This window comes from Rattus norvegicus, chromosome 9 (assembly GCF_021556685.1).
Source record: "Rattus norvegicus strain SHRSP/BbbUtx chromosome 9, alternate assembly SHRSP_T2T, whole genome shotgun sequence".
NCBI classification, from domain to species: Eukaryota; Metazoa; Chordata; class Mammalia; order Rodentia; family Muridae; genus Rattus; species Rattus norvegicus.
In genome coordinates this window covers 76,245,518-76,263,630 of record NC_141542.1, presented here as the reverse complement: position 1 = coordinate 76,263,630, position 18,113 = coordinate 76,245,518, and the positions used below count along the sequence as shown (strand labels likewise).

Sequence of the window (18,113 nt, the reverse complement as noted above, 5' to 3'; positions counted from 1 at the left end):
ATACCTCATATGTTCATATCTTTTCTTTTTTTTTAAATCCACAGCATCTGGTAACATTTCATGTTAGTTTTTAGGCAATCTCAGGCATTCACATGTAAATAGGGCTTTACATTTTTTTGAAATTGTAATATAATTATAATTTTTCATTTCCTCCCTCCAAACCCTCCCTTTTGCTCTTTAAAATTCGTAGCTTCTTTTTCTTATGTGTGTGCATGTGGCTTCCAAGTACAACTTGCACAGTCTGTATGATGTTACTTGTATGTATGTTTTCAGGGCTGACCACTTGGTATTGGATAACAAGTTGTTGTGTTCTTTACTGGGGAAGACTATTGTTCCCTTCTTGGTATTCTTTAGTAGTTCTCCTGAGCACACCCTCTCCTATCCACATTGCTATTTCCATTGTCCTCCTCCTTGTTCAGGTCTTGTTTTTTCTTTTTTTCAGAGTTGGGGACCAAACCCAGGGCCTTGCGCTTAGGCAAGCGCTCTACCACTGAGCTAAATCCCCAACCCCCTGTTCAGGTCTTGTTTAAGCAGCTGTGGGTATGTAGCTTCTGACACTTTCATAGCAAATCTTGCAAAGGACTTTATTTTCCTTTATTTTCCACAATACTGTGTCTTACTTTGTCTCTTACTCCCTCTAACACCCCCCCCCCCTTGGTAAGGGGCAGGGTCTTGTATGTAGCCTTAGCTGGCATAGCTGGGCCAACTTCAGACTGCAGAGATTAGCCTGAAAGCTGAATTAAATTTAAAGCAGGATTAAAGGCCTGTACCACCAGCCCAGTTTCATATCCTGCTTTTCAAAAGGAAACTACTTTCAAGAATTAAATAAATAGATACCAGAAAGATGGCTTAGCAGTTAAGAGCACTGGCTGCTCTTCAGAGGACGCTGATTTGATTCCCAACACCTATATGATAGCTTACAACTGTAATTTCCAGGGATCCGACATCCCTCTTCTGGCTTCTCTGAGCACTGCATACATATGGTATATAGACATGTGCAGGCAAAACACCTATACACATAAAATAAATTATATGTATGGGTGAAATGAACTGGGTATACCCTTTTAATTCCAGTGCTCAGGAAGCAGAAGCAAGAGGATCTCTGAATTCATGGCCAGCCAGGTCTAGTCTACATTTGATGTGAGTTCCAGGACAGCCAGGAGTATATAAAGAGATTTTGTCTCAAAAATAAAAAAAAATAAAAAATAAAAAAAAAAGGGAAGAAAGAAAAAGAAAAAAAATTTAGTTTTTCTGCAGAGTCTCTCCCTTTTCTTCCAGTAAGAATTAGCAATCCTTGTTTAGCTGAAAGGACTCCAGTGATAGATTAGTTAAATGAGATTCTCTGTCCATGTGACTGAATTGTCTGTGTGCTGACTACCAGAGTACATCTTTGTGAGGAACTTTTGATTTGAAATAGTACATTAACCCTCATGAGTTTTGCCCCTTTTTAAATGTACACTGTTGTGCTTTCCTATTTTTCAGTTCAGTTCAGTTCCCAGAGCCAGCCATCTGTTTCTGTGTTGTTCCTTGGAGAGAAGAGTCAGTATTGCTTAGTTCCTAGTAAATTCTTTTACCTTTCCAGTCAGGAGGATTCAGTCTCTGGAAATTTGTCATGACTTTTTTCTGCTCTGTTGGCTGTTTACTCTTGCCAGTCAAGACAGTTCGCTCTCTCTGAAACTGTCCTTTCTTTGATGACCTACTGTCCAGACTTAGATTGAATGCTTTCACTGTTCTGTAACTAGTGCGCTGTACTATGTACTATTCTGTATTGTCTCCTTTTTATTTTTTTAAACAGACAGAGAAGGAAAGAGGATACAAGACACTGAGATTATTGGAGACTCGTTTCTTTTATTTTCTAGACTGTCAGTAGATAGATAGATAGATAGATAGATAGATAGATAGATAGATAGATAGATAGATAGAGGTATATACCTTTAATTCTAGTACTTCCGGGAGACAGACAGGTGGACCTCTGATGTCCAGGCTAGCCTGGTCTACATACTAGCCTGGGTTCTAGAACAGCCAGAGATAAATAGTTGAGACCCTGTCTTGAAAAAACTTTAAAAAGAAAAGAAAACAGACAGAGTCCAAGAAAAGGCGCGTGACAGCATTGAGGCAGTTGCACAAGTGGTAGAGATGTTCATTCTTATAGTGAGTGTTCAGTGATTGTAGAGACTGAAGTGTATGGGTGAAATGAACTGGGTATACCCTTTTAATTCCAGTGCTCAGGAAGCAGAAGCAAGAGGATCTCTGAATTCATGGCCAACCAGGTCTAGTCTACCTAGATTCATGTAGACTTATTTTTACAAAGATGAATAAGCAGGAAATGTAAGAAAGAGAAGCCAAAGGTAATCTCAACAAATAATGTTTGTTATAGTCAGATGAGTCTGTATAGTAGTTGTTGTAGTTGAGAATCTAGGAAGAGTTAGTTTTTTGTTTGTTTGATTGCTGGCTTAGTGCTGGGAGTTAACTCAACTTTTCTCACACCAGATGTTTTTTGCCCCTGATCTATGTTGTTAGTCCTATAGTTTGTTTTGATTTTGGTTTTCAGAAAAAGGAATTAAAGCTAACAAATTAGAAATAATGCCTTTAGTTGTAGATACTTACATGCCCAAGAGACATCAACTATAGATATTCAGTTGGATAAAAGTGTGTAAACTCTGAAATTTTCAGGTTAGAGATGATGTTTTGTTATTTGTGTCTGTTCTGTTTTGCTTTTTGTAACTTTTATAAAACATTGACCAAACCAAACTTTGCTTACTTTTCCGAGTCACAGTTCATCACTGAGAGAGGCCAGGGCAGCAACTGAAGGCAGGAACTGAAACAGGTCTTGGAGGAATGGAATGCTGCTTACTGGCTTTCTCTCCATGGCTTACTCAGCTTGCTTTCTTATATAAAGCCAGGACAACTTCCTCAAGGGTAGCATTACAGTCTCTAAGAGGTAGTTAGTTACCCAGAGGCAAGGAAGAAAAGCAGAGAATTGTAGGTCAGCATTTAAGGAAACAACTGAAATGAGAGAAGTCAATGAGTATTGGAAAGCAGAGATGGAGGAATTTTGAGTGTCCTTTGGATTTAGCAGTAAGCAGTTCAGCTGGAACTCACTGGTGAGGGCTATGTTGAATGGAATGTTGATGCATACCCCAGATTACAGCTAGTAGAGAGTAAAAGTGCCCACAACAAAACCGACTTGTGAAATTTTGCCAATAATGGAAAAATAAGGAAAAGAGCAGAGAAGTCAGGTCAAGAAGGCCAGTATTTTCCATGCAGGATATGTATGAATTGCAAGTAGAAGTATTAAAGGAAGATAGGTTGGGAGAGAGCTCTGGCTCTGAGAAGGTATTTCAGTATTAGACTTCAGTTGATCTGTGGGCAGATCAACTTGGGAAAGGCTTTACCTTTATTTCAGGTAAAGGAAACTGGAGCCATAAAGGGCTGACAATGGAAGGCTGATACACATATTTGTAGGGGAAGGGGTTCAAATGAGGATGGCCCCTATAGGCTCACATATTTAACCAGTTGGTGACTTTTGGGGAATGATTAGGAGGTATGGCCCCTTTGGAGGAGTGTGTTACTCGGTGAATTTGAGGTTTGAGAAATCTAGCCATTCCCAGTACATATGCACCTCCTACATGTGGTTTGAGATGTTGCTATCTTTTGTTCCACCATCAGTTTTATCAGTTGCCTTTGTTGTGTTTTATCAAAGCAGTAGAACAATATCTTAAGATGAGCGACATTAACAAATTGTGAATAGATTTCTTGGGTTTCAAAAAGGAATGGTAAGAGAAAAATGAAAATGGGGATAGTGATTGAAATGTTGTGGAGGTTGTGTTTAGACTTTTAAGGTATTGGAAACCATTTATGCTTTTTGAGTACTGCAGGATCCAAGAAAGCTGTGTTTCAGAATGAAGTTTCTGAAGTTCTGTGGATGATTGATTAGAGGGAATATTTTGTTTCTGAGTGTCCTCTATAGCTACCCTAAACTAGGAAACATTTGTATCCTAGTGAGTTATTGCTGCTAGGGAAAGGGGCAGCTATCTTTTTTGTGCTAACTTAAACAAAACTTCTCACTCCTCTCCTGAGGGAAGGAGAGGTTTGGTTGCTTTTTGTTGCCCTTCATTACAGAGAATAACCCTTTGCTCTTTAGATACTTACAGGAAGAAGCAACTTGAACTGTAAATTCATAGAAATGTGGCAAGACAACGTGTAAAGTTAGTCTTTTAGTTTTCATATGAAATACTGTCCAACTAAAGAAGGTTAATTTTGCCTGCTGCCATAATACTCAACAAGCATTGAAAGCATGCAAAATACAAATCAGATCTACTGTTTCTTACTGTCTTTTCTGTCATCTAAGCATTTCCTTAGACTCTGGACTGAATCTTGGAGTTAAATGTTTCTCGGAACTCAGCCTGCTTACTCACTTGCTCCCCTCCTCCCACACCTACACCTAATAACATATAAAGAAATGGGTTTCATTTTGTTATTTTTTTTCCATTTTGTTATTTTTATAGTATACATCTTTATATTTGCTTCCTCTCCAGATACACTGCTGTCTCCCTTCTGTCCTTGGTCCTTTTCTCCTCCTCCATATAGTTCCCCTTCTGCTTTCATAGTACATACACTTTGTTACCTTCTCTTGTTATTCCCCCACTTTAGATCTTTCTCACCCTTTTCATAGTCCCCTTCATACATAGCATACATATAAATATGTGTGAAATGAATATAAATATTTCCATCTAGATTATACATTTGAGAGAAAACATTAACTATTGGGGTTTTTTTTTAGTTTTTTTTTTAAATAAATACTAGATAGTGATTGCCTTTTGGATGTAATATTTGGCAAAGATATCTCCTATTCTGTAGGCTCTTTTCACTCTACTGATAGTTTTCTTTTCTGCAGAAACTTTAATTTCATGCAATATCATTTATCAGTTGTTGGGATTATTTCCTGTGCTATTGGAATTGTACATTTCTAAATGTCAGAGAATTTAGTAGTTTCAGTTTCAGTTTACTGCCACCCGCTGTATAGGTAGTTTCTCTGCTTTCTTTGTAAAATTCAGTTAATTCTTCTTTGTTGTTTGTTTCTGTGTAACAGTTAGTCCTGGCAGTTGTTTTGTAGACCAGGTCCCAAACTCACAGAGGTCCACCTGCTTCTGCCTCCCAGGGCTGAGATAAAAAGCATCCACTGTCACATGGCCCAGTGTGCTAATTCTTAGTGAGTGTGGACTAACTTCTTTTTGACACAGTCCCTGGTTGGTATAGAACTCTTATGTAGGCCAGGATAGCTGTAAACTCACAGGAATTCACAGAATTGGATTGACATTTTTGGGAGGTGGGGAAGGAAGAGGGATGGCACTTTTAATTTTCACTGTGTGAGGAATTACAAAAACAATACATTAAGTCATATGTTGAACCAAAATTTCTTTTATAAAAAGTATTAAATACAATTGCATTTCTAAAATGAAATCGTAGGTATATAGTTGTAGTCATTAAGTAAACTAAGTTAAACGTTATATATTATAGAGAAACATAACGGGGCAAATGTATAAATGAAGACATTCCTGAATTCCCCTGTTTCATCGAGCATCAAAACCCACCATCTTTTAGTCCTTTTCTTATACATTATTCTGTCTCCACAGTCTCTGCATCTAATTGGATCCTTGGATTTTATTTCATTTTTGATTTGACACTCTCCACAAATAATATCATTGGCTGCAGCTTTGGTTGAACATCTTTCTGGGTGTCCATTGTTAGTGCCTCCACAGCTCAAAGAATGTTCTCTGTTGGATTAACTTTTTGAATTAGTATGACTAGCAGAAGAAAGTTTTAAATATTTAATGTGGTAGTTGAACTTAAGTTGTTTGGGGGACTACTTTAATCCACTGTTAGTGGCATTTTCCAGAATACTATTTGAGTAAAAATTACTGAGGTGCTTTATGCTAACTTCGTCTGCTAATTTCAGTAGATTTGCAGTACTCTTTTTTTTTTTTTTTTTAAAAGCACGAATACACTGTCTTCAGATACACCAGAAGAGGGCATTGGATTCCACTACAGATGGTTGTGAGCCACCATGTGGTTGCTGGGATATGAACTCAGGACCTCTGGAAGATCAGTCAGTGCTCTTAACCACTGAGCCATCTCTCCAGCCTGCAGTACTCCTTTATTTGAAATGAGTTTGTAAATCTTTTTTCTTGTCTTCCCATGAATCTCCTTTTTCTTACTCCATCACTCCAGTGGAATCCAGATGGATTCCAGTCCAGTCTTCCCAGTTTATTGTCATTGTTTTCAGTCAGGCCTTGTTACCTAGTAAATTTGGATGAAAATACTTAAGATAGTCTAAAATAATAGATGATATAAAACTGATTTTTTAAAAAAGATTTATGCATGAGTGCTCTGTCTGCAGGTATACCCACATGCCAGAAGAGGGCATCAGAACTCAGTATAGATGGTTGTAAGCCTCCATGTGGTTGCTGGGATATAACTCAACCTCTGGAAGAGTATCTGGTGCTCTTAACAGCTGAGCCATCTCTCCAGCCCTAAAACCAATTTCTTTGGACTCCAGTATTTAGACTAGTACTTTGATTGTCTTTTCTAAATAGCCTTTGCTTGTTGTGATGTATTTACATATCTTCGTACAACTAATAGTCTTGGGATAGCTGTGAGAACAAAATCTGAGATTCAGAATGTTTTCCTAAGAACTCTAGGATGGAGGTTGGGGATTTAGCTCAGTGGTAGAGTGCTTGCCTAAGAAGCTCAAGGCCCTGGGTTCGGTCCCCAGCTCCGGAAAAAAAGAACCAAAAAAAAAAAAAAAAAAACCAAACAAAAAACAAAAAAAAGAACTCTAGGATGAACTTCTGATTAAGAGGAATTGATTGTAGGGCAAGAGTTTCTAAATTGCTTACTCCTCTTGATAGTCACCTGGTAACTTGTCACAAACAAATTCCCAGTGTAGTGGCTTATCGGTTTCTCTTTTAGATCTTTCAGGTGACTAACATGTGGTTAAGTTTTAGATTCTTACTGTAGGATATGATGATTAAAAAAAAGAAAAACTAAAGCACATACCCCCCCCCCCCCCCCCCCGTCCCCTTTAAAGAGATCCACTTGCCTCTGCCTCCTAAGTGCTGGGATTAAAGGCATGCACTATCACCGCCTGGTTTAACTTTCTTGTTCTTTAGTGAATGGGGAGTTTGAATAATAATTGAATAGAGGAGAAATGAATGCACTCTGTATTCTCAGATGCAGTCTGTTACCTGGGGGAACATAATGGGTGTTCATAAGTAATTAACATAGTATTTAGGAATCTTTAATCTGTTTCTTTCAGGAGGCAAAACCTTCAACTGAGGACTTAGGAGATAAGAAAGAAGGAGAATACATTAAACTCAAAGTTATTGGACAGGTAAGTTTTATTATTTTTCTGCTTTGACATTCATCCAGTATATGAACACATAGGAAAAATATCAGATAAAACAAGTTATTTAAAAATTGCATTTTCACTTATCATACATAAATCTGTTGGAAGTAAAAGAGGTGATACTGTTTGTTTTTGTTTTGAGACAGGGTCTTACTATATAGCCCTTGCTATATAGGTCTTGAACTTACTTTGGTAGACTAGGTTTGCTTCAAACCATAGAGATCCACCTGCTTCCTTGTCTAAGTGCTAGAATTAAAATATGTGCCACCATACCTGGAATGTTATTAACTTTTTTTTAAAGGTTAGAATTAGTGAAATATATTTTTACTATCAAAATATGAGACTTCTCCACATTCTTTCAGCTGTGAGATTAGTGTCACCACTGTGAGAATTTTATATATTTCCTTGATCATTAAGAATTTGGGGAGTGGGGGGTGCTTATTGTGTATGTGTGTTGTAGTAGTAGTTAGTGGTGGTGGTTGTAGGAATTGAACCTAGGGTCTGGCCAGGTAAGTGTTCTACCACTGAATTTTATCCCCAGCCATCCGTTTACTCTTTTTATTGTTACTTTGAGTATGGTGTGTGTGCATGCGTTGTACATGCTCAGTTGCATGTGCTTGTGCTCACATAGTGGGAGTCAGAGAAGGATATTTTAGGTGTGTGCTCACGCTCTTCACCTTATTCCCTGAGACAGGGCTTCTCACTGCTCCTGTAGCTGGCTTACGGCCAGCAATTTTCAGGGTTTCCTCCTCTTTCTCATAGCACCAGAGTTTGGTCTGGCTTTTATCTTTTTAGTGTTTGTACTGGGACCTGAACTTGTGCTTGTGCTATTTTACCTACTGAGTCTTTCTTTTCCCTCAACTCTTCTCTGTTTTCAAATATTTTTATTTTATTTTTTAAATTTTATTTGTATGGGTATTTGGCTGCATATATCTTTATAGCACCTGTATGCCTGGTATCCATGGAACTGTGGTTATAGATGTTTGTGAGCTGCAGTGTGGTTGCTGGGAAATCAAACCAAGGTCCTCTGAAAGAGAAGCCAGTGCTCTTAACCACTGACTTACCTGTCCAGCTGCTGATACTACTATTATCACCATCAGTATCATTATTATTTTGAGGCAAGTTCTCACTGTATAAGCCTCATCAGGTGCTGAGCTCACTTAGTAGACCAGGCTGGCCTTGACCTCACAGAGATCTGCCTGCTTCTGTTTGTTTCTTGAGTGCTCAGTTTAAAAGCAAATGTTGCAGGATATTTAATCACACTGTGAACCCTAACATTGTATTATTTACTGGAAAACCTCTTTTTAGTTGTGGTGTGGCTCAGCCTTAGCACACATCTTTAATCCAGGAGTTTTCTGCTTGAATATTGTAAACAATATTAAATAAAGTCAAACACAGGTTAAGAAATGAGCAAGCAACCAGTTAACAGGAAGCAAACATAGGATTATTAAAAGCCAGGGACAGTAAGAGGGAGATAAGAGGATGGGTAGGGAGATGCACAGGAAGTAGAAGGGAAGGATAGGAGGTTGTTTGAGACAAGTGAGAAAGGGTGATGGATTGTTGGAGGGATGTTGGCTAAGGAGGAAGATCAGCTGGGTGATTTCTCTGCCTCTCTGAGCTAGTACGCTTACCCTGACATCTGGCTCCCTAGTTTTCATTGGTAAAAATATACGATTGAGGGGCTGGGGATTTAGCTCAGTGGTAGAGCGCTTACCTAGGAAAAGGCCCTGGGTTCGGTCCCCAGCTCCGAAAAAAAGAACCAAAAAAAAAAAAAAAATACGATTGATATTTTGCTAAATAACGTTTGGTGCCTCAATGTATGGCACAATCACACAAAGAAATTATGCCAGCTATGGACAAACTGAGAAGCCATCAGATTTGATAATACCTGGGAATTCCTCAAGGAGAAAGTTAAGTAGTATTAAAAGGAAAAATCTTTCCCACATTAAAGATAGGAAATACTGATCCTGTATAGTGCTACTTTAGATGGCTTGAAAAGTAGAAGTAGAAAATGGAATGACTTAATTGAGATTAACATAATAATCAGTTATTATTACTATCAGTCTGGTGACCCATATTTTATCTTTAATAGCCATAGTGGGTTTTGTGCCAATATAAAAAGTGGTTTGATAGTTATGCCAAATATGAAAAGTGGATTGATAAGATACAAGCCTTAGAAAGACTTAAAAGATGAAAATAAGAAAAATACTCAGATACAAAAAGAGGAATTTAGATAAGCACTTCCCATACCACCACATGATGAAACTGAAAAGGGGTGGCCCAAAGTTGTTGGTTGTTAGAAAACCAATTTTAGTTTATCCAGTTATACATGACCTACCAGCAAATGATAGGTACCCCCTCACCCCCCAAGGTTATAAAGTTAAATGGAATCCTATAGACAAGATCTGAGGAGATTTAAGGAAGTGGTTTGTTTTGTAATTTGTACTTACCCTGTGTGAAACAAATTAAATTCATGAGCAACTCAGAACAGAATTATCGCCCCCCAAGACTGGGAAGATTTGGCAAAAGCAATATTGGAAGCTGGTCCTCAGTTACATTGATGAACATGGGGGAAAGAGGAAGCCAGGGCCTTAGAACAATGAAATAGGACTAGAGGTATTAATATTTCCCAAGATAGTTGCTAGGTGACAGTCAGTGTGCCGAGTTACAAAGGCTATGATGATCATAGCATTGGCACTTTGTTGTTTAGCAGCTTTAAATGCTTGGGGAAAGGTTGAAGAATCAGGAAAGAGATTTGAGTCATTTACTTAAATTATACAAGGCCCAAAAGAAACCTTCAATGACTTTTTGAAAAGATTTGACTTTAGCTGTAAATAGAATAGTATCAGAACTTAGACAAATACTAATTGAATCTTTGGCTTTTAAAAATGCCAGTTCAGAATGCAAAAGAGTGATTAGACCTTTAAGGACAAAATCAACTCCAGTAGATGAATGGATTAAAATATGGCTGATATTGGACCTCACATTTATGATGATATTCTGATAGGAGAAGTGATTTCTAAAAGTTTTAAGAAAAATCAAAATCTTAGATGCTTTAATTGTGGTAAGCAAGGTCATTTGAAAATGAATTGTAAACAAGATGTTCCTTGAAACACTGTGTTTTTCTAGAGATAATCGAAAAGGGCCTTAGCCTTCTGGAGTATGCAGAAGGTGTGTCCAGTGCCAGCATTGGACTAATAAATGTAAAACAAGAGACAGGCAAGGTAACCCTTTGCCATTGGGAAATGCCCCCCACCCCCGCCCTGATATCAAGTTTAATTCAGTCATTCTCTGATAGCATTGGAGACAGACCAATTAAAAGATTTTAATGCCCGTTGTTAAAAATAACACTGCTCTAAGCTGGAGAGATGGCTTAGCAATTAAGAGTACAGGCTGCTCTTCCAGAGGTCCCTGGTTCAATTCCCAGCAACCACATGCAGTTTATAACTGTAAGTCCAATTCTAGTGAGTCTGGCGCCTTCTCTTCAACAGACATACAGAAGAAACACCAATGCACATAAAAATAAACTCTGTGTGTGTGTGTGTGTGTGTGTGTGTGTGTGTGTGTGTGTGTGTGTGTAAACACTAGTCTGGATGTAATCAAGGACAGAATAGCTTTAGTAGATAAAACAAAAAATTCAGGAGAGATTAGAAAGCAAGTGTTTTGGCAAACTGCTATAAATGATCAGAGACCAAAGTGCTGAAGATACAAATAAATGGTATTGAAATTGAAGGTTTAGTTGACACAAGAACGAATGTAACAATTCCACAAATTCTTGGCATTCGAATTGGCCTCTTTAGGAGGTAAATATTCAGCTTCTAGGGATTGGAACTTTATTTCAGCTGAAGCAAAGTGCAAGATGGGTGAAATGCATAGAGCCAGAAGGACACATAGGAAAATGAAAGCCATATGTGACTAATATAGCCATGAATTTATGGGGATGTGATTTGTTACAGCAATGGAAAACAGATTAATATTCCTCCAATCTCAGAAGCAAACTATAAAATAAAGAACCATTATTCTGAGAAAAATATTTAAAAGGTATTATCAGGCTGGAGAGATGGCTCTGTGGCTCTCTGTTGGCACTGGCTGCTCTTTCAGAGGTGTCCTGAATTCAATTCCCCTCAACCACATGGCAGCTCACACACATCTGTTGTGTGTAGTTCCCACTATCCTGTTTTAAGCTCTGGGCAGACTACTACCAGCCCCTGCCCAGAGAATATTGGATCTGTGGATAAAAAAAAGTATAAGCACATATACATTGCTTAATTTCAACCTGCCTTATTGGCTCAATCACTGGTGCTCCTAATCTCTTGCGGCTAGCATGCCCTTTCTAATACTCTAAGCTCAGCACTCTTTTTTTTTTTAACATTTATTTATTTATTATGTATACCTCATACAGCTTTCTGCCTGCATGTATGCAACTACAGGCCAGAAGAGGGCACCAGACCTGATTATAGGTGGTTGTGAGCCACCATGTGGTTGCTGGGAATTGAACTCAGGACCTCTGGAAGAGCAGACAGTGCTCTTAACCTCTGAGCCATCTCTCCAGCCCAGCTCAGCACCTCTTAATCTGCCCTTAGCTTAGTGCCCTGGTTACCTTCTCCTTGTTCAACAACCCAAAACTGCCCTCAGCTTAGTTGCATTGCTAGTCTCCCACCTGAGGAAGTGGCATGAGATAGAGCACTCATACCTAATACATTACAGTCACAGACCATTCAGGTTTACAGAAACAGGATAGATACAGCAGTTGTTGGTCTTTCAAAGGTACAACCTTTGAAATAGGCCTACCTTTAAAATGATTAACTGACAAACCGGTGTGGGTGGAGCAATGACCCTTGACATCAGAAAAATCACAGGGACTAGAATAGCCAGTACAAGAGCAGCTAAATGCTCAAATTACTGAAGAGTCAACAAGTCCTTGGAATTCTATTTTTTTGTCACTAAAAAGAAATCTGGAAAATGAATAATGTTAACAAAATTAAGAGATATAAATAAGCTGATTCAGCTAATGGGCTCTTTACAGCCTGGAATTCCTTTCCCTTTTTATTACCTAAGGGATAATAGTGATTGATTTAAAAGACAGCTTTAAAAAAAAAAAAACTATACAAGAATAGGATAAAGAAATATTTGCCTTTATAGGCAAATACTTATGATAATGATCAACCTGGGTTTTTTGTTGTTGTTGTTTGTTTGTTTGTTTTTTAAAGATTTAACTATGGTAGCTATCTCAGACACATCAGAAGAAAGCATCAGATCTCATTATAGATGGTTGTGAGCCACCATGTGGTTACTGGGAATTGAACTCAGGACCTCTGGAAGAGCAGTCAGTGCTCTTAACCTCTGAGCCATCTTCTACCTGTTAAAAGGTATTGGAAAGTTCTTCCACAAGGAATGTTAAATAGTCCAACAATGAAATTATAAGGAAATCTTCTTGTTCTTTGTATAACCAGACTCCATTACCTGCAGGGAGTAACCCAAAAGGTACCTAAAGAAATGAAATTTGGCAAATGGATGTGTTTTATTTTGTGAAGTTTGGAAAATTAAAATAATGTACACTATGACATTGACACATATTTGGGGTTTTAGTGGGCAACTGCTTTAAGTTCTGGAAAGGCTGATTCTGTAATTGCACATTTGTTAGAAGTTATGGCTGTTATGGAGATACCTATACAAATTAAGACTAACAGTGTCACTTCAGCATGTATATCTAGTAAAATGAATTTTTTTTGCATATTACAACAGAAAGCATATTATAGGTGTACCACACAATCTTACAGGACAAGCACTTACAGAAAAATTAATCTCACTTTAAAGGATATGCTGAATAGACAGAAAGGGGTACTAAAGACATGCAGAGATCGATTACACAAAGCTTTATTAACTTATTTTTAAAATGCTAATGAGAAAGGAATAACAGCTGTGGAGAGAAATTGGAAAGTAGAAAAAACTGCCTGTGTGTTTTAAAGATGTCTTGACCCGGGCTGGGGATTTAGCTCAGTGGTAGAGCGCTTACCTAGGAAGCGCAAGGCCCTGGGTTTGGTCCCCAGCTCCGAAAAAAAGAACCAAAAAAAAAAAAAAAAAAAAGATGTCTTGACCTCAGAAGGAAACCTGGATATGTATTAGGTTGCAGAAGAGGTTTTGTCTTTGTTTCCACAGGAGAAGAAAAGCTATAGATACAATTAAGATTGATAAAGATAAGATTTGAATAGGAGAGATCTCCTGAATAAGGAAAAGCAATAGTTCAGTTCATCAGAAGCTTGGTCATTCAATCTAAACTAACTTAAAAAAGACTAACAAACACCTTTCATTTGATCAGGCATGAAAGAAAATAAAACTAAAAATAATAATATTTTTGACTAGTAATTTACCAAAGGCACAGTTGCCTTACTGGTATAAAATGCTTTTGAGTTTTCTTTTTAAATAAAAAGGATATTTTTGTTGTTTGGTATTAAAAACACAGTTAAGAGATTTAAATGTTTTAAGAAATTCAAAGGATTACTAGAGTTCTAACTTGTTTTCCTTTTTTTTAAAGATTTATTTATTATATATGTACACTGTAGCTGTCTTCAGACACACCAAAAGAGGACATCAGACCTCATTACAGATGGTTGTGAGCCACCATGTGGTTGCTGGGATTTGAACTCAGGAACTCTGGAAGAACAGTCAGTGCTCCTAACCACTAAGCCATCTCCAGCCCCTAACTTTTTTCTAAATCTCTAAGAGTTGGTGTGATTTGGAGCTAAGATACAATATTTGAGGAGGGCAATGGTAACCCATGTTTTTAATCCCATCAGAGATAGGCAGATCTCTGTAAGTTAGTTGTTTTCTAAATTCTAGAATTACAGTGAAGAAGATGGTGGTGCACACCTTTAATCCCACTACCCAGGGACAAAACTCAGATAACAGCTCCTAATTGGTATGATTGCACACTAGAGAAATCACATACCATATTTATAGGTTTATTATAAAAACCTCTACAGGGTTACTAGAAAAACAGCCAGTTTCCAATGGGGATAGGAATAAAGAGCAGCTTTTGTGACTGCCGGTAAGCTCATCTCTGTGCATGCAACCCTGACCAATATTAAACCACATGGGACTCTTCATAAAGCAAAAAGAGCCCATCAACAATTGCCTGTTGGCTTCCATTGCAAACAACTTTCCACATACAGAGAATATTCTTTCTTTGAGAAGTAAATCTGGGCATTTTATGAGGCATGGAGCACCTCATACTCAGTCATTGCCAACCACCCTATGGTCATATAATCATGGATTGGCTCCATTTAAAGGCAGAGTCTTTTGAAGGCTCAGCCATGGAAGGAAAGGTATTAACAGTGGAACTGGTACCTAACTGAATTCCTTCATGATCAGGATGTGGCAGCAAAGGGGCACTGAGGAAACAGCTCAGTTGCCTATAATCCCCTTTCCTAAACCACTCCCCTGCTCCCCAAAAGAGGCCCCTGTTGAGGTGTGGGGACTGAGGGAATGGTCACGACATTTGGCTAATGCATGGTTTACCGATGATTTATGAAGCCCTGATGGAACCAAAGCTAACGGACAGTGGCCGCCATAGACTCGGGGAATGGAACCGCCAATACTGAAAGGAACCACAAAGTCAGTGCAGCACTGCTGGCCATAAGATGATCAACCAGGAACAATTCATGGTGTGTGCAGTGGCACAGCAGCTATATGGTCATCAAAATGGAAACCACCGACTGGCAGATAAATGGCAAAGATATCTGGTCATAGGAGGCATGGATGAAAATGGCAAAACCTAGAAAACTTAGCAAAGACATCAAATTTTATGTAGCTCATATAGGCAAGAAAAACAGAAACCTTCTTTTGGAAAACAGGACAAAAAAGAAAACTTGTCTAATCCAAGGTTGCAAAGATTTATACCTGTGATTTCTTTCTTTTACAGTTTAGTTCTTAGGTTTGTATCTTTTATTATTAAGATATTTTTGTATGAGCGTTTTCCTAGGCCATTAGTTAAAAAGACCATTTTTTCCGAGCCTTATAGTTCAGGGCTGTAATTCTAGCTACTTGAAGTTAAGTTAGAAGGATCTTAGTTTCAAGGCCTGCCTAGGATGAAGTCTCAACATGGCTGCCTAAAGAAGACCAGAATGAGAATGACATCAACACATTCTAACATGGAAAGGGGACACTCTCTTAGGGGCCCAACATTTCTCAAAAAATTATAGGCATATAAGGAGTTCTGAGAGTGGGAGAAATAGTCTTTTCTAGGAAGAGCTCACCTCATCTGTTATCCAATACTAAGTGGTCAGTCCTAAAGTCCTACAGATACAAGTAGCATTGTACAGACTGAACAGATTCTATTTATACGTTTAGGATTATATGTGTATATGTGATTAAAGAAAAGCGAGGGGCCATAAATTGGAGAGTAAGTGGAGGTGTACAGGATGGTTGGATGGAGGAAAGGGAAAAAAGATGTAATTATAGTAAATTCAAGAAATTAAAAAAAAAAGTGACTAGGAATATAAGCTCAGAGGTGGAATAGTTACCTAGCATATAGGCTGGCTTCAACCTACCAGTATCACAAAGGCTCCTTTTTATATTAAACTGTCTTGGCGGAGAGAGAGCAAGAATCAACTATAGGTATGAGTTTTATTTATTTATTTTTTTTACATTTTTTTTTTTCTTTTTTTTTTCGGAGCTGGGGACCGAACCCAGGGCCTTGCGCTTGCTAGGCAAGCGCTCTACCACTGAGCTAAATCCCCAACGAGTTTTAATTTTTTTTATTCCATTGATTTTTTTTTTTTCAATAGACAGGATAGCTCCATGTAACTCTGGCTACCATAGAATTCTTTGTAGACCTGAACTCAGAGATCTGATTACCTTTGCCTCCCAGTGCTGGGTTTAAAGGCATGCACCACCATGTCTTGCTTGGAATTATGTTAGGCATGCTGTAAATATTTTTTTATCTTTTTATGAAATTATCACAAATACATTAAATAGGCTAATATATTTGTGAATGCAGCGCACATTCAATTGGTCTTGAAATTTTATGATAATGCAAATGCTAGTTTTTTTTTTTCTGATTATTTGCTTGACAATGTGGACAGAAGACAAGCATCTGTAGTTAAACAAATTGTTTCAATAAAAAAGATGCTGAGGAAGGAGTCTAAGACAAGTACTCCACTTGGCAGCTTTAGCCCCAAACCTTATGTTTGAATTACTAAAGTTTTTATTCATTTTAGAGAAACCAGCTTCAATGAGTCACTTCATGGTAGAGAAACGTTTTCTGTGTTATTTCAGAGTTTAGATTTCTCTTCTAGTGTGACCACCTTCGGGACACTTTAGTTGGTATGAGTGGAGAGTGTGTTTTGCTTGTGAGGGTTTGTGACTGTTCATTTTATTTTTACATTATTTTGATGGATATGCTGTCATGAAGGAATGCATTCTTTGAAACACAAATCTACATTAATAATTTTGATACCAAAACATCTTTTTTACTAATTTTTTATAATGGGTTGCTAAAAAGTTACTTGGAATTTGATTAGATTGCTTTAACAAAACTAGTTAGGAATGCTAGAAAGAGTATTTTGGTGGGAAACGTTCACTGACAAGGCATAAGTAAATAATTCGGTTGGAGTTACTAAGTACTGCAGGTAAACAGTGTCTCTCTTTGTCTCCCTAGGACAGCAGTGAGATCCATTTCAAAGTGAAAATGACAACACATCTCAAGAAGCTCAAAGAATCGTACTGTCAAAGACAGGTTTGTGTATTGTGACCTAAAAACTGTGCTTCGCCAAAAGATGGTCTGTTTTCACCATTAGCAACTTAAGGAAAAAGCCTAATGTTATCGTTTTCTCTTGACCCATTTCAAAATTTGAATTAATAAAACATATAAATAGTTTGAAAGTAACTCATTTTGCTGACTGCTCAGATGAATATTTTTGGATGTTTGCATTCTGGTATACAGCAGCGAAGCTAGCCTTTAGGTGATTACAGTGAGATATCCCTGTTCTTCTAACCAGGAGCTTTAGGTGATTACAATGAGATATCCCTGTTCTTCTAACCAGGAGCTTTAGCCACATTTCAAATTTAAATCTATAATTAATATATTTTTTTGGGGCTGGAGAGATGGTTCAGCACTTAAGAACACTGACTGCTCTTACAAGGGACCTGGGTTCAATTCCCAAACACCCACTTCGTTGATCACAAACACCTGCAGATCCAGTTTTAGAGGATCTGACAGCCTCCTGTGGGCACTGCACACATACATGGTACACAGACATATAGGCTGGCAAAACACAAAAATAAAAAACAAGTATTTCTGCTTTATAAATAATATAGATTGTGGCTATATTTTTTCAAACATTTCAAGATAATTTCTTAAGAATTAATTCCTTTAAAAGTATCTGTTTAGTTGTCTACATTCGCACATTTTATACTCACAAATAATTAATAAACATTGGGTAAAATGTTCCAGGTCATCTTCAGCTACATAAAATATTCCGGGACAGCCAGGGCTACATAGTGAGACCTTGTCTCAAATACATAAATATGAATATATGTGTGTGTGTGTGTGTGTGTGTGTGTGTGTGTGTGAATAAAGTTGTGTATAAGAATGTAATTTATGTTGGGTGTGGTGGGGTACATTGGAATCCCAACACTGATGGGGTGATGTAGTCACCAGGTCACGGTTATCTTCTGCTATAAAAGAAATTTGAGGTCAGCCTGA

General features: G+C 37.8%; 2 protein-coding genes across 3 annotated transcripts in view; one reads left to right on the top strand and one right to left on the bottom strand.

Annotated features, from left to right (window-relative positions):
• The window catches only part of Kiaa2012 (KIAA2012 homolog), a 136,518-nt gene that overhangs the window by 2,290 nt on the left and 116,115 nt on the right, over nt 1-18,113 (bottom strand). Inside the window, exon 23 of one of the 2 annotated variants that reach the window (XM_087567282.1) lies at nt 6,191-6,300. The exons of the other annotated variant lie outside the window; for it this stretch is intronic. The gene's annotated coding sequence lies outside the window, so the exon portion shown is untranslated. Of the gene's footprint in view, nt 1-6,190; nt 6,301-18,113 lie in introns of those variants that run through there. 2 annotated transcript variants of the gene reach the window in all.
• The window catches only part of Sumo1 (small ubiquitin-like modifier 1), a 29,944-nt gene that overhangs the window by 6,024 nt on the left and 5,807 nt on the right, over nt 1-18,113 (top strand). The window contains exons 2-3 of the mRNA NM_001009672.1: nt 7,319-7,393; nt 17,067-17,144. Of these exons, the coding sequence (NP_001009672.1) occupies nt 7,319-7,393; nt 17,067-17,144 (153 nt within the window). The remainder of the gene's footprint in view (nt 1-7,318; nt 7,394-17,066; nt 17,145-18,113) is intronic.